This window comes from Sander lucioperca, chromosome 8, assembly GCF_008315115.2.
Source record: "Sander lucioperca isolate FBNREF2018 chromosome 8, SLUC_FBN_1.2, whole genome shotgun sequence".
Taxonomy (NCBI): domain Eukaryota; kingdom Metazoa; phylum Chordata; class Actinopteri; order Perciformes; family Percidae; genus Sander; species Sander lucioperca.
In genome coordinates, this window is record NC_050180.1 from 8,913,676 (window position 1) to 8,927,987 (window position 14,312).

General features: G+C 42.3%; 1 protein-coding gene and 1 long non-coding RNA gene across 2 annotated transcripts; one reads left to right on the top strand and one right to left on the bottom strand.

Annotated features, from left to right (window-relative positions):
- The first annotated feature begins 598 nt into the window (after positions 1–598).
- Positions 599–7,236, top strand: LOC118495635. The gene is made up of 2 exons (XR_004898121.1): positions 599–1,173; positions 7,077–7,236. It is a non-coding gene; the product is annotated as an uncharacterized LOC118495635 (long non-coding RNA).
- asb1 (ankyrin repeat and SOCS box containing 1) lies at positions 4,057–13,723 on the bottom strand. Its single transcript, XM_031291548.2, has 6 exons — positions 13,448–13,723; positions 12,485–12,623; positions 10,701–11,003; positions 8,306–8,688; positions 5,617–5,879; positions 4,057–5,051 (listed from the first exon to the last, which is right to left on the bottom strand). Exons 1-5 carry the CDS (start codon positions 13,542–13,544, stop codon positions 5,749–5,751), a joined length of 1,053 nt encoding a protein of 350 aa, XP_031147408.1. The 5' UTR covers positions 13,545–13,723; the 3' UTR covers positions 4,057–5,051; positions 5,617–5,748.
- Positions 13,724–14,312: the final 589 nt, after the last annotated feature.

Genomic DNA, 14,312 nt, shown 5'->3' on the forward strand with positions numbered 1-14,312 from the left:
TTCCAGTAATGAGCTGATGATGCTTCATAAAGCCTCATTAACAGTACCTGAAGTGAATTATTATAACAGGGCAGCAAGAACAGAACCAGACAATCACAATGGCTCTGTTTTCCACGCCAGGCTCACAGTCCACTTGCTCATTTCCCATCATCACTGCTAATGAGTGATTTTTAGTCCGAGTCACCCCTTAAACTTTATACTGACAATAGCTTCATTGTTCTTGAAAGTCAGACCATGCGAGAAAAGCTGTAGTACTCCCGCAGTAAGGAAACATCACTCAAATGAGAGGGAACTAATTAAGTATAAGCGCCAAGTTACAGACTGTGACAGTAATTACAGAAGCAATGACTGACATCCTTCCTGCCCTTGCCACATTTCACAACTACCGGCTCTTTTGGAAAACAGTCAAATTAAGCCCCATTAAGCCCCTTTGAGGTATATAATTAAAACACACTTTTATATGTAAAGACTCTTTCAATGTTTCCAACCATATACTCCTTAATTATATCAATAAAGCTGAAGAAATCCCCTGTGCGTGCGTGCGTGCGTGCGTGCGTGCGTGCGTGCGTGTGTGTGTGTGTGCGCGTTAGAGCTCTGATTGTTAGGTTTATAGAGCAAGACGGCCTTAATAGAGGAAAAGTGCTTCCGGACGTGCCTTTGTGATCCACATGTGCTGCGTTACAGTATGACACAAAAATGAAACAATGATCAATGTTTTCAGACTGCTAGATCCACACCTAAGCTTTCCTGTTCAATTGATCTGACGGAGCTCAAACGGAGAAGGCTGCTTTTCTTGGACGGCAAACTCAGTTCCATGTCATCTCTGTGAGTCATGTAAACTGCTCTGTGTTTGGACAAATTCCACTGTGCTTGCTGTGTGGTGAAAAAAATGAGAAAGGAAAATAATAAGGAGCTTGAACTTGATGAATCTTGAATTGCACGGGTACAGAATACCTGTGTGCGTGTGGCGGCGGTATACACGCAGTGATGTGGTCATTGGAGGAAACTAAGAGTTCCGGAATGCCCGAGGAATGAGCTCATTCAAATTAAAGCGCGTGGCAATTACCAAATGGTAACAACAGGCTACTCAGCAGTGCAAGTCCAGGAGAGCAGGCCGCCTGACAAAGAAGCAAACACAAAGTGATTGTGGTGGAACTACTCAACAACATACAGGTGAGTGTTGATCCAAACAAACGTGACTTTTGCTCTCTTTTACACAAACAGGTTCTATATTTTGTTAAGCAAACACCACTAACATATTCATACGCACACACGCGTGCGCGCACGCACGCACACACACACACACACACACACACACAAGAAGAATTTTATATGAGAACACAAGATCCATGGAAATAAACTTTAATCCACGTCTAAAAGCTGTGGTTGCCTTATGAAGCGAGCTGCACTGCATTTAACATCCCTTGGCATGCTGGTCCCCCATTGAAGCGGAACACTGCGGTGATATTAGCTGAAGCTGTTGAGATTTTGATTGCAGTTTGCGGTGCAAATAAAGTTGGGAATGAACAACACCATTCAGTTTTTCCAAGCTCCCAGTGATGTTCAAAAGAAATAAACCTTTCTACCATCTGTTTGTTTTTCTTTGCAAAAGCATGACCAAAGGAAATCTCTTTAGTGTTAAAGTATTGTTAATGCTGATCGTGATGTAAGTTTTCATGTACAAAGCAGCCAATAGATCTGCTGATCTTTAGCATTTAGCCAGAGCCATAGGCGTAGATTTCAGGGGGTGCAGGGGATATGTCCCCTCTAGTATTTAGAATATTTCTCTTTCGCTTCCTCTGTGAAATGAAGCTGCCTTCAAGTGCAGTCGGAAATGTTTAGATCTATAAACGATCTGGCGGAAAACAGTAACTGCGTCTACTTGTGCTACATCGGGGGGGGTTAAAGAACACAACAGGGCCGTGAAAAATAAATATGTGATTTCTTGTCTTTTATGTAGATTTAAACTTTGGAGCTCATGGCTTTAACAAGGTCTCATTCTCTACAAGATTTGTTGTTCAGATGTACGTGCTTCCTAAAAACAATCATCCCGAAACACGTGTGATGTTTTGAATATGCAGAAAGTTTAGAACAATACAGGAGAAAAATAAATAATAATAATAATAATAATAATTAAAAATAATAATGTCCTTTACATAACGATATTTGCACCATATATTGATGCAGAAAAGGCACAACATGTTGCATAAAATTCACCAGAATGCAGAAAACACAGTGTTTGACGCTCAAAATGTTCTGGGAGAGGATCACCAGACCCCAAGGTTATGATGTGCCCCCCCCCCCCCAATGTGGAAACAAAACCTTCGCCATTGGCCAGAGCGAGTCTGTGAAAGACCTCTTGTGCTATAATTTTGTTCAGGTTTTTACTTCTGTAGTGATACCTTACTTTGGAATAAAACTCTTCATGCGAAATCCCTCTTATAACCGTGAATAAATTGTAACATAGAATAAGTTTGACTTGAAAGAAAAGTCTCTCGCAATGGAAACTACCCACAGGATGATAGTGGTTTACCAAACTGTCCAATCACTGCTTCACTCCGCACTAAATGCGAAGGAGTGTGTGTGTGTGTGTGTGTGTGTGTGTGTGTGTGTGTTCTGTTAATGAAAGACTTGCTTCAATGAGTTCTGAAAGGATGAGGCTCTTGAGGACACATGCTGAGGTCCATGGCTGAATCCTCTGAAGTGAACTCAGAAGAGGCTGACATAGAAAGGAAGGAAAGAGAGACAAAAGCAGAGATGGGGAGAGAAATGAGAGGAAAGAGAGTAAGGGAAGAAGAGACATTGGGAGACACAGACGTCTGCCATGCTTGAAAGGAAGACAGTGCCATCTAGAGACTTGATGTGACAATTGTGAAAGAAACTTCAATTTTCTTTTGTTGTTATTGAATTGTCAAACATTTCTAATAAAATAAAGTCTCATTTATAAGTTTAATGGATCATTTAACTGTCCCATGGGAGCCTTATTTGCTGTTTTAGAGGCTTTTCTACTCTGAAAACAAGGATCTGATTTGATTTGAAACATGTTCGCAGAAAATCTTTAATCCCCCCTTGGCTTTTTCAGAAAGTACACTGTCCATCTTCTCCAGTTTTTTTTTTTTAAGAACTTTTTGGATCGACAGCCCTCTTCTCCCTCGGCCCTTGTGCCTCCACTCAAGTTTCCCAGGCTCGGTATTTTCCATGGGGCTAGTTTGGGTTTTCACCAAATTGTGGTTTTCTCAAACTTCATGACATCTTGGCTCATTTATCAGCTTCACAACAATAACAAATGTCCCTATCCAGAGCTCTATCACACTCGTATTAAATTGTATTACTCTCTCTCTCTGGAGGACGTCACAAGTTACGAGACAATAGGGAGAATTAGACAACAACAAGACAGCAGGCGTTCGAGAAGAGAGAGATAGATGTCAATCGGTTGAATGATCAATTAGCGTGCAACACATTAGGACTGTTAGCTGGGTTAAAAAAGATAATGTGTTAGCCCATGAAAAATCCTGTCATTTGAGAGAAAGTAGCCCTCTTTTACACATTGGAGCAAGGATTAATGAACAGCTCTTCTTCAATATCCATAGAGGGGCAATCTGCTCACCTTCACTGTATCCGTTTCATTTAAGGACACATTTTTGGAAACTTAACTATCCCTGGTTATGAACCTATAAAAAGGATACATAATGTACTGTATACGAGGGGAATTTTCCTCAAGAGCTGATTAACTAATAGTGCGCTGAAGCTTTGCTGGACCAAAAGGCAACAGCATCTGCGGGTTGTGTTGCCCTGATATCGACAGAGGGGTGGTTTTCTTCCATTAAATTTAACCGAACCTATACTCCAGAGATTCGGTCCATGACACTGGCTCAGATATTTTGGACTAGAACAAATCCTGGAAGGAGTTGTTAGGAAAGTAGAGGGAATCATTCTCTCATGTTCACTGAAGGAGATGGCTAACAGAACAGGAAGCGTGGAAAGGGATCGTACTTTTGAAGACCCGCTCTGCTTTCTGAGAGGTTTTAGATGATACAAAACATACAGGAGAGAATATAGAATGATTGTAAATTTACTGCATGCAAACAAAGAAGAAACCATGCACTGACATTTCATGTTGTCCAGTAACAATGTGTGAGAAACGACACAAAGCTGTGCAAGAGACAGGCACAGAAGCCAATAGGTGCAACAGACTCACGGAGAAAGCAGCTTTTTGTGCAATAGATACAAAGTTATTCTATTCAACATGAATACATTTCATTCAGAGAGAGTTTTGTTGAATATGCTTAAACGGTACAAGTTTTTCACACAACAGTAACATGTACATTTGTAATTAGACCCAGAATGTAAACTTTTCTCCTAGCAGTGTTTCCATTGAGACCCAGGACCTTAAATTGCTAATTTTAAGCTTTTGTTCATTTTTCTTCCTTTTTTCCTGGTCTGATCAATCATTGAGGCCATTTTCCAAAACTCAATGTTAAGGCATGCCCAGCATCAAATGTAAACAGAACGACGAATAAAAGTGCTTAATGCATCATAGAAGCGGAATTACAATACATATCTTATCTAGAGGGCACTTTTTAATCCTTGCACTTCACGCTAGTGATCACTTCAACTTAAGAATACAGGAATGCTGCACATTTTGCCACATTCGCTCTGGCTGAGAGTTGGTAAAAGGGTTGCAATCCAAGTTTACATAAAACAGATAAATGAGCAATTCAAGGAGCTGGATCTGGGTAGTTTTCCTCTGCATCTGAACAGGATATTTAATACCTGGCATGTTTAAGTCATTGCTTCAAACCAAATGACATCCTTATTATGGCTCTTAAGATGAAAAGTGCTATTTGAAGCAAAACCGGAACACACCCCGGTGATTTGGAAAGTCACAAGGCAAACACTTATACATACAGTTACCACAAGTCAGTACTAAGGCTTCATGATAAGTTAAGAACCACTTCAATACATTATTACAGTAATAGGAAGATTAGAGTATTACATAACTGTTAATTTCAAAATGTTTGAAAAATAATATTATTAACGGTTTACTCTTATGGCATTTTTCCACTACATGGTACCTGCTCGACTCGCCTCTACTCGCCTTTTTTGGTTTTCCATTACGAAAAAAAGTCCCTGGTACCTGCTAACAGGTACTTTTTTTAGTACCACCTCCGTCCAGCTCCATCCAGCTCCTCCGGTTCCAAGCGAGCTGAGGCGATACCAAAAGACTACAGAATGGTCACTAATCACTGCGTCATCATTGCTAGCGACAGACGGGGGGTGTCCTGACCAAAACTGCCATTTTTAAATAGTTTAGCCAGCAGCGTTTTTTTTGCTGCCTCCAGCTTCTTTTGAAACAAATTTTGTCTTCTGACTGTGGCAACAGCCACATGCCAAGAGTAAAAAACAACACACCTTCGAAGTTCTGTGTGTGTGTCACGTTAGGTCACGGCAGTTTCGCGCGGCGTCGCTATGACAACCTGCCACGCTCGCCTCAGGCATGAGGCGGTACTAAATCTGCAATGGAAAATGGAGGACGGGGCACCGCGGCCGAGTCAAGTCGAGCCGAGTAGAGTAGAGTCCCTAACCCAGGTACCATGTAATGGAAAAACGCCATTAGAAAATAATGAGCAATTAGCAAATCGGGTTCACAAAATGCTCTATTTGGGGGATTGGTCTTGGGATTGGCTGAGGTTTTTTTTAAGGTTTGGGTTGGAAGAGCTCTGTAGAGGAGGAGAAGGTGGATGGTTGTCAGTTTTGGTGAAGCAGGAAGTTCTTGATGGGTTGTGGTAGCGGTAACGAGGGTATGTGGTTTAGGCGATTTTTACCCATCGCTCTGCGGATCCTGATGCGACAAAGGTGTGTCAGCCTGCGAGGGAATTCTGGGAAGAGACAAAGCAAAGAGCGGATCTCCTCAGCAGCTGCAGCAGAAACGTACTAGAGGGTCAGGTGAACCCCGATCACAAGTTTATAGATCTGTTTATTTCTCAATTGATCACTCAATTAACTAAATCTGAACCTTTTTACATTGTTCTTGGCCAGTCATGTTATTAGTCTTTTATTGTCTGAGCTGTCTACAAATTGTGAGACACAATGGATATAAGTATAATTCTAGCATGCATAAAGAGGTACCTATGGCATGTAAAGGCAGTTCTATTTCATTCTTACTGACCACCAGAGGCAGTGCTATACACTGAATATCTTCCATCACGCGCACGCACAGGTGGAGTACTTCTATCCAGTACTTCTATCCACAGACCTCAGGATGACCCTGGGCTCACGTATAACTTGCGGTGTCATGCACGAGATCATTCCTACAAAATCTTCTTGCGAGTTCACGAGATTCCGAGTGACTGAAAACCCTGGCGGTCATCCAGGATTCACAGCACCGTAGTTACATTCGTAACTCTCGTTATGTTTCAACTAGAGATATTTCAATAACATTTTGTCCTTCCCCGATACCGATTCCGGCACCTTAAGTATCGGCCGACAATGAGACATTAGCAAATACATACAGAGAATTAATGCCATAGATTTTCTTCGGGACTAAATTATGTGGTATTGGATCAGTGCATGGAGTCGCGTACTCGCCAGTACCGACACCAGCAATTTAAGCAGTATTGGAGGCTTTTCCGATACTGGTGTATCGGTACAACTCTAGTTTCAACTTGAAAAAAACAGATTTATTATGAAAATGTCTAAGTTTATGTTTATTGAACCAAATGGTAATACACTGGAAATGCTGTCCTATTTTGAACAACTTCTGTCAATGTGCCATATGGGCCTTTTTCACAACAGGCATTTATATTTAGTTAAAGCATAGGTGTTACTAATAACATTAGTAACATCTCTGCTCTGTTCAAGGGTCATGACAGTGTGACAGTGAGCCAGCATGCACAATATCAGGAGCCTGAAACTGAAGCTGTTAAATAGAATTCAGCCATAGTTAATTTTTACACCGGTGTCTACTGTAGCATGCCAAAATGTCTTTTTAGAAAGGACCAATGGTGCATGCTAATTAAACCACAGTTGCAACATAAGTCATTTATTAACTCAGTGAGATTATTTGCTCTTTACAGGTGCAGAGTGGGACTCACTATTATCCTGGGGGTTCAAACAATGCAGAGTGGCCCACTGATGTAGAATAGTCGATAGAAAGAAGTAGGTTGCTTTTGGCAGGAATCAACCAGGCCAATAAGCAATCAAGGCATCTCCCTAAAGGACCTCTGCGCAAAATTTGTATGTTTTTTTTTTTTTTTTAAAGTGTATATATTTGTTAGAATTCTATACTGCACGGCGAACAAAGGAGAAATGATTAGAATCAATAAAACTCAAAACACATTCATTTGACAATTAAAAATCAACTAAATTACATTGAAGTTTCTTAAAAAATGATTTCAACTTGTTAATAGTAATCGGCCTGGAGTAGTGCTCGCTGGGATTTTTCCTGAACTATCTCCTGACTACCTCTAACTGTATAAAACCCTTCCTTGAACTATTGGTTAGTAATATACAGGGTGTGATTTGTGAAAAAAGCAGAGGGGGGGATGTTTTTTGATCATGCACAACTAAACAAAACATGCACGAATTAAATCCCCCTTAATACCATGGATATAGTGCTAGGCATGCCAAAACACTTATTTATGAACTTCAATATTCAATGGAAAATAATCTCAAAATGAAATAGCACAATGTGGTGTCGACATAAAAAACAGAGCTTTCAAGTTGCAAGTTCACTTCGCGGTGAAAACAAAATACTTTCACCCGGGAAATGTGTGGTCGTTCCTCGGGAGTGTTTTAATCCAAACCCCGATCTTTTTCCTAAACTTAACTAGTCGTTTTGGTGCCTAAACTTAACTGTAATCACCGCATGACGCTCACTTTTTCTGGCTTAACTGTAATAATAATAATAATAACTCCTATGGCCCCTGAAAGGACCGTCATCTGGCTGTGCCTGTACCCGGCTCACAGTCACCTATTGGCGGATAAACAACTGCCGCTGGTAGCCGGCTCCCGGAGCTCTGTAGCGGCTAAATACAACCAACAACTGCCACTCTGATTTTATCGTTCTATGGCACTATGTGTTCACATTACAGCGCTTTACTTATATAATATATAATAATAATAGACTACTTCTATTTTAGGTATATACTGTAATATAATGGTCTGAATATATAATGGTGAAGTAGCATTGATCACTTTGAGGGGGGGGGATACATATAATAAAAATTATTCAGCAGAGGCAGGGATATGTCCCTACCATACCCCCTCTCCCCACCGCACCCTGGTATTCACAGACTTTACTCACTCCTCGCCTCCAGGAGGACCCTGAGCGCCTCCGGATCCACCTTCCTCCGATTAGGACCCTCCAGCTCTGTCCCATCACAGGGCACGAGGGCCGGGTTGGCCCCGTGGTCTAGCAGCAAGCGGATGAAGGCCACCTCACATCCGTGTCGCAGCACAGCATCCAGCAGGCAGGAGGCCAGGCCGCGGGTCAGGGCCTCCTGGCAGACGGGCCCTGTGTAGTTGAAATCAGGCTGAGCGCCGGCCTGGAGCAGCAGCTTGAAACAGTGCAGGTGGTGGTAGGCGGCGCTGATGTAGAGAGGACACACCACCAGAGTGTTCAAGGTGCGAGCACTTAAAAGGAGCCGGGGACCCAGCTGGTGGTCCATGTCTACATCAGCATTGAACCTGGACGGGGGGGAACCATGGATACAGTTTTACTTTTTTTTTTTTTTTTTTAAATCTTGATGCCCTCGGAAGAAAATACATATATGCTAAAAAAGTAAGTAAGTAAAGTTTATTTATATAGCACCTATCACAGACAGAGTCACAAAGTGCTTCACAGGCAAAATAAATAAATAAATACATTAAAATAAATCGATAATCATAAAAAGCACAATAAATCACAGTAAATCAGAGTAAAACATAAAAGCATAGGATACAAAGTAATACAGTCAAACAAACGCCTGACTAAAAAGATGCTTTTTAAAGATTTCACAGATGCCGTCACTCTTTAAACCTGTGGCAAAGCGTTCCACAGTCTAGGAGCGACTGTTTCCAAAGCTCTGTCACCTTTAGTGTTCAGCTTAATACGGGGAACAGCCAGTAAGCCCTGATTGGTTAATAGCACTGAAGATTATCTTGAAATAATATTTGAGAAGGCATTCTTTGCTACAAATGTATGGCTCACATTTTGCCAATATATTGTGTCTAGAGCAGGACAATTTTTTTTCCTTTTTATAATGTTTTTTTTTCATGTCAATGTGACTACTGTCCCATGTGGGCTGCTGTTGTTGACCTGTGGGACCCTATGATTTGATTTTGTGCATTCTGAGAAAGATGGAAGAAGCGGTCAGGAAATAGCCAAACTGCTGCCTGAAGCAGTGGAACACATTGCATCACAGAGCAGTTGATCAAAATGCTGACCTCTCGACAATCCACTGTAAACAAAAAATAAAAACAGTACTTGTTATACCTTTTTTTAAAAGGGAAGCCTTAAAGATGGACTTGTTTGGCATGGAGGATTTTGGGGCTGCAACTACCGATAATTTTCATAGTCGATTATTCTGTGGATTATTTTCTACATCAATCGATTAGTTGCTTGTTCTATAAAATGTCAGAAAATTGTGAGACATGTCTATCAGTGTATTCCAAAGCCCAAGATGATGTCCTCAAATTTCTTGTTTTGCCCGCAACTCACAGATATCCAGTTTACTGTCACAGAGGAGTGAAGAAAGCTTAATTTACCTTAACTGAACAGCTTCGGAGTCATTAGAATAGTTATATGACTTTTTTTCGGGTTGAATGGTGGTCGTCTCACTTCCCCCTAGCGCCTGTGAGCGGAAAAACCACCCTTGCAACTTTCGGCCAGTGAGCCCCCGGCCTCAGTGTCAGGAAGTATGGCGTGATATCAGGTCTCGCGATGTAACAAATTGCTTCACGGCACTGCACACATACAGGAACCGGATAACAAGGTAGCGATGGAGTTTTTCACACTATCGTCATGGCTGAGCCATGCTCTAAAAAGAAGCAGAAAGCTAGGAAAGCATTGTCGGAGGAACAGAGAAAGAGGAAACGGCAGAGTGACCGAGAGAGGAGTCAGAGACGAGTAAACATCGGACCTGCGTTTTCAGAATGGGGAGCACTGAGCACACAAGCCTGCAAATCCGATACTGACCTGGCGTTCTTGCTGTTGCACTTCTAAGTATCTTTGGGATAAACTGTTTAATCTTTGTATTTCTTGTTATTGTGACCTCAGGATGTTTGCTATTGTCTGTAAAGGTTTTTATTATGATTGCTGTCTGTTACGGGCTTACTGGCTAGCTAACTAGCTGTCTACCTCAGTGGACATGGCTCCGTGCGTTCGCCGGCTTCTATGAAAACAAATGCACATGACCAGAGAGAGAAGATGGGAGGGGGGAGAGTCGCCAACAAGTTTTTACAACAGTGTTTCCAAATATCTATTCTGAAGCTGTAGGGGGAGCTCTATAGAGAAACCTGCCAGCAAAAAGCGAGAAAACTGCGAAGAAATGGCCAAAAGCTGCATAGCGCCCCTTTAAGAAGCTGGAATCAGAGAATTTGGGGGTTTTTTTCATAACAAAATGACTCAAACTGATTAATCGATTATCAAAATAGTTGTTGATTAATCGATTAATCTTTGCAGCTCTAGAGGTTTTAGACTGATCCTCTCCTAAACTCACCTGATGAGTTCCTGCAGTACGTCCAGTCTTCCCACCCGGGCAGCGTGGTACAGCGGGGTGCTGCGGTGGTGGCGACTTCCGTTGGGATCGGCTCCGGCTTCAAGGAGGATCCGGACGCAGTCCAGGTGACCGTTCACCACAGCTACGTAGAGGGCTGTTTGACCTTTTACATCAACTAGGTCCACATCGGCTCCCTGGGCGATCAGAAAGGCCACGCAAGCAGCATGTCCCGCTGTGGCTGCGATCCGCAGAGGGGTGCAGGGCAGACAGCCACAGCACCAAACAGACTTCTCATTGATGCGCCTGGCACAGTGGGAGAGAAGGGACTGGTTATTAGTTGTATCCTTAGATCCAACGTATTGGATTTGTCATGCTCGCTCTTAGGTTTTTGATGATTTTTTGAAAAATAAGGGCATACTAAGACCTGGCCCAGTTGCCTTGAACCGTCCCCCAGCACGCCCCCTCCCCAATCCCCCGCTGGCCTGCACACACACTGCAATAAAACATTGAGGGCCACAGCACGCTTACAGTGCGGCATTACATTCCCGAACTCGCTGACTACAATTCCTGTTCATCTCTTTAGGGAAGAACCAGACCTGGGCACGTTTAGCGATTACACTGAAGCATACCTTACCCGAGTCCAACCGAACCGTGCCCTGGCCCACCTCTTTCACTGCAGGGGCGGCTGTGGCTCAGGTGGTAGAGCGATCGTCTGCCAATCGGAAGGTTGGTGGTTCGTGTAGTAAAAGTGCTTTGAGTAGTCGTTAAGACTAGAAAAGCGCAATATAAATACAGTCCATTTACATTTCAAGCGGGCCCGGGCAAGGTTTTGCATACTGTGCCCGGGCACTGCACAGAGCAGACACACTAGTCAAACGAACCGGACTTTGGGGTCAAACGTGCTCGGGCACGGTTTAACTGGGCCAAGTGTGAGTACGCCCTAAAAGCACGCCAATGACCATAAAACCACATTAAAAAGACTAATGTCTTAAAAATATCATTGCTGTGTGGTCATCACAAATTAAATATTTACAACAGCTACCTGCTAAAATGTACTGCTTTCAACACTACTGCCTCCAGCATGTTGGGATAGGCAGGGCAGGGCGAACCCTATGAAGTAAAAAACGTGTTTTATTGAAATAACAGCATGTTGTAAACCACGTGGAATGGAGATGGACTGCCCTAAGCCAGTAATAATGGGTTGGCTGGGTGTGGAGTATGAGTGCTGCATACAACCACAGTGGGATTGGGGTTAAATGAGTGCTGACCACTGTACAATGGTCCTGCCTGGTTCTGATAAGTTTCAGTACCTGTATGGACGGTATCCCAATGCCAGTGAAGTGTTTGAGTCTCACTGTGGCCACAAACTATCAACCACGATTCACACATTGAGAAAAAGATGTGTTTGGTTATAGCACAGTAAGGCAATAAGGATAGGATATGGCGTATGTTATGCAGCACAAGACTGCTTTGTGGTAGAGATGTGTAAGGGCATATTCTGTACAGCATATGTGTCTCTCAGGCTGTCACTCAGCAATCCTACCGAATAAACCCACACAGCACAGAAACCACAAACCACTTAGTGCCACACATGAACACTCTGGACAAAAGCTGCCAGTTCTGCAGTAAGATGGAGCACACAGTACAGTGTGACCGTTGAGGGACAGAGACAATGCTAAACGTCCACAAGAACAAAATAAAAATAAAAACACTTTGTTAACAATAGTGCTATACTAATGCAATCAAATTATTATATTTATATTTTAAGTATTCCTCCCTCCCACCGTCTGAAGCCGTCTTCCTGCAGCAGGTTCCTCAGGGTGTCCAGGTCTCCGACGTAGGCCGCATTGTGCAGCCGCATGTCATCCTGCTCCAGAGGTTTGTCGCAGAACTGCTCCTGGAGCCATTCCTTTAGGTTACGGCCTGGTGAGGACACACAGATAAGAAACTGCCAAACTATGGCTTGTTGTGCAATCAATGCAAAATACTGACATTGCTATTTGCTAGTCTACAAAGCACTATCATATCTTTTAAATAAGCTAATGTATGCTATGTAGTTAATTGCTTGTTTTCAGCACATATCTCCAAATGTTTTCATGTTTTAGACTGTATAGTAAAAAAATACACCAAGCATACTGTACATGTTTGAGAACCCTGCATTTCAGAGGGCTTTTCTCACTGCGCATTATTTTGTTGCATAACTGTACAAATGCCCCTGCTAAATATGGCAAGAATTAGTGATTCTATCAGAACTAAATCCAGAGCCCTCTCACACAGTCAAGCGATTTAACATAAACTTTCCAAATGTAGCTATTGCCGAGCTGTAGTGTTAACTTGCATTTTATTGTGCAGGTGTTACTATTTTTGTGTCCAACACTTGTAGTAAATATGCATTCAAGCTCTAATGGTCAAACCTTTGTCTAAATCCATTCATTATAACAATGTGTAGGCTATGACAACAAATACTCCAGACATAGTCCTGTTGAAGATGTTTACTGACTCCATGAGCCACACCTCATTACACAGGCAGGAGTCACCCTCAACAACACCACATCTGTGTTGACATCTGTGTCATAGGTGTTGCTATGAGTGCATAAAGTTAGTCGCGTGGATTGTTGTTGGGGGGGGGGATTCGAATAATTGGCCCACCACCTATCTCTATGGGCCTGGTTATTGTTGTCTTCCTGTCCTCTTACACACCCTGCACATGCAGGATACATGCTGATGAATCATTGAGCCATGGTTACCTGCAGCAGTGGCACTGGGCAGATCAGAGACAGTGATGAGCGGAGGGAAATTGATACTGGGCGGCTCGTCAACATCCGCCTCTGGACCTTCGGCCATGCTCCTGAAATGTCACACACCGTCAACCTGGAGCTAGTGCTTCGGCAGCGGATCGACACTGGTTCCCACAATAACGGAAAAGCCGACCGAATCAGAGAAGAGACATCATAACACACAAACGTGACTGTGTTGATGACGGCGCCTGTGCGAGTTCACTGCGCAACTTCCTGACTGCGCTCAGCTGGACGGGTTTAAAGGGGCGACGTCGCTTTAAATGCCCGAGCCGACCATGACAACAGTGAGGGGACACATGACACTTTTGTTTTTGGTCTGGATACTGCCACTGGAAACTGTTTTTAACGCTTTAAAAAAGGTAGACAAATTAGTTACAGATATTAAATTAAATAGATAATATAATCTGTTTTTTTTCTATAAACACTGTATTGCATGAAACCAGCCAGGGTTTTAGAAATGCTGATGTCAATTTAACAAAATATGTAGATATTATTTGTAGACTGTATTAGTATTTACCAACATGAAGGTCTAAAAGTTGTTTTTAAGACAAAATTCAGTGGAAATACTCATTTGGCAATATTTATTTGGCCTAAAACTAGTCCAAATACTATGAAATATACAAGTATAGTCTACACATTGTAGAATCAGCCTTTAAATTACCTAAGATGTGTAAGTCTTTTTTATTGTAGAATGTAACACAATTATTAGTAGTCCTAATAGTGTGGTAGTTGTGTAGTAATAACATACAGTAGGCTGTTATAACTTATAAAAGTGATAGAAAAATCTGTTTGAAAATACTGAAAATAGATACTG

Excerpts from the sequence above, each read along its gene's own strand:
- asb1 (XM_031291548.2), bottom strand. The coding sequence starts at position 13,544 with ATGGCCGAAGGTCCAGAGGCGGATGTTGACGAGCCGCCCAGTATCAAT. Across the intron at positions 12,624-13,447 it reads GCCCAGTGCCACTGCTGCAG|GCCGTAACCTAAAGGAATGG; the intron begins GTAACCATGGCT and ends TGTCCTCACCAG. Across the intron at positions 8,689-10,700 it reads GTACTGCAGGAACTCATCAG|GTTCAATGCTGATGTAGACA; the intron begins GTGAGTTTAGGA and ends CCCCCCGTCCAG.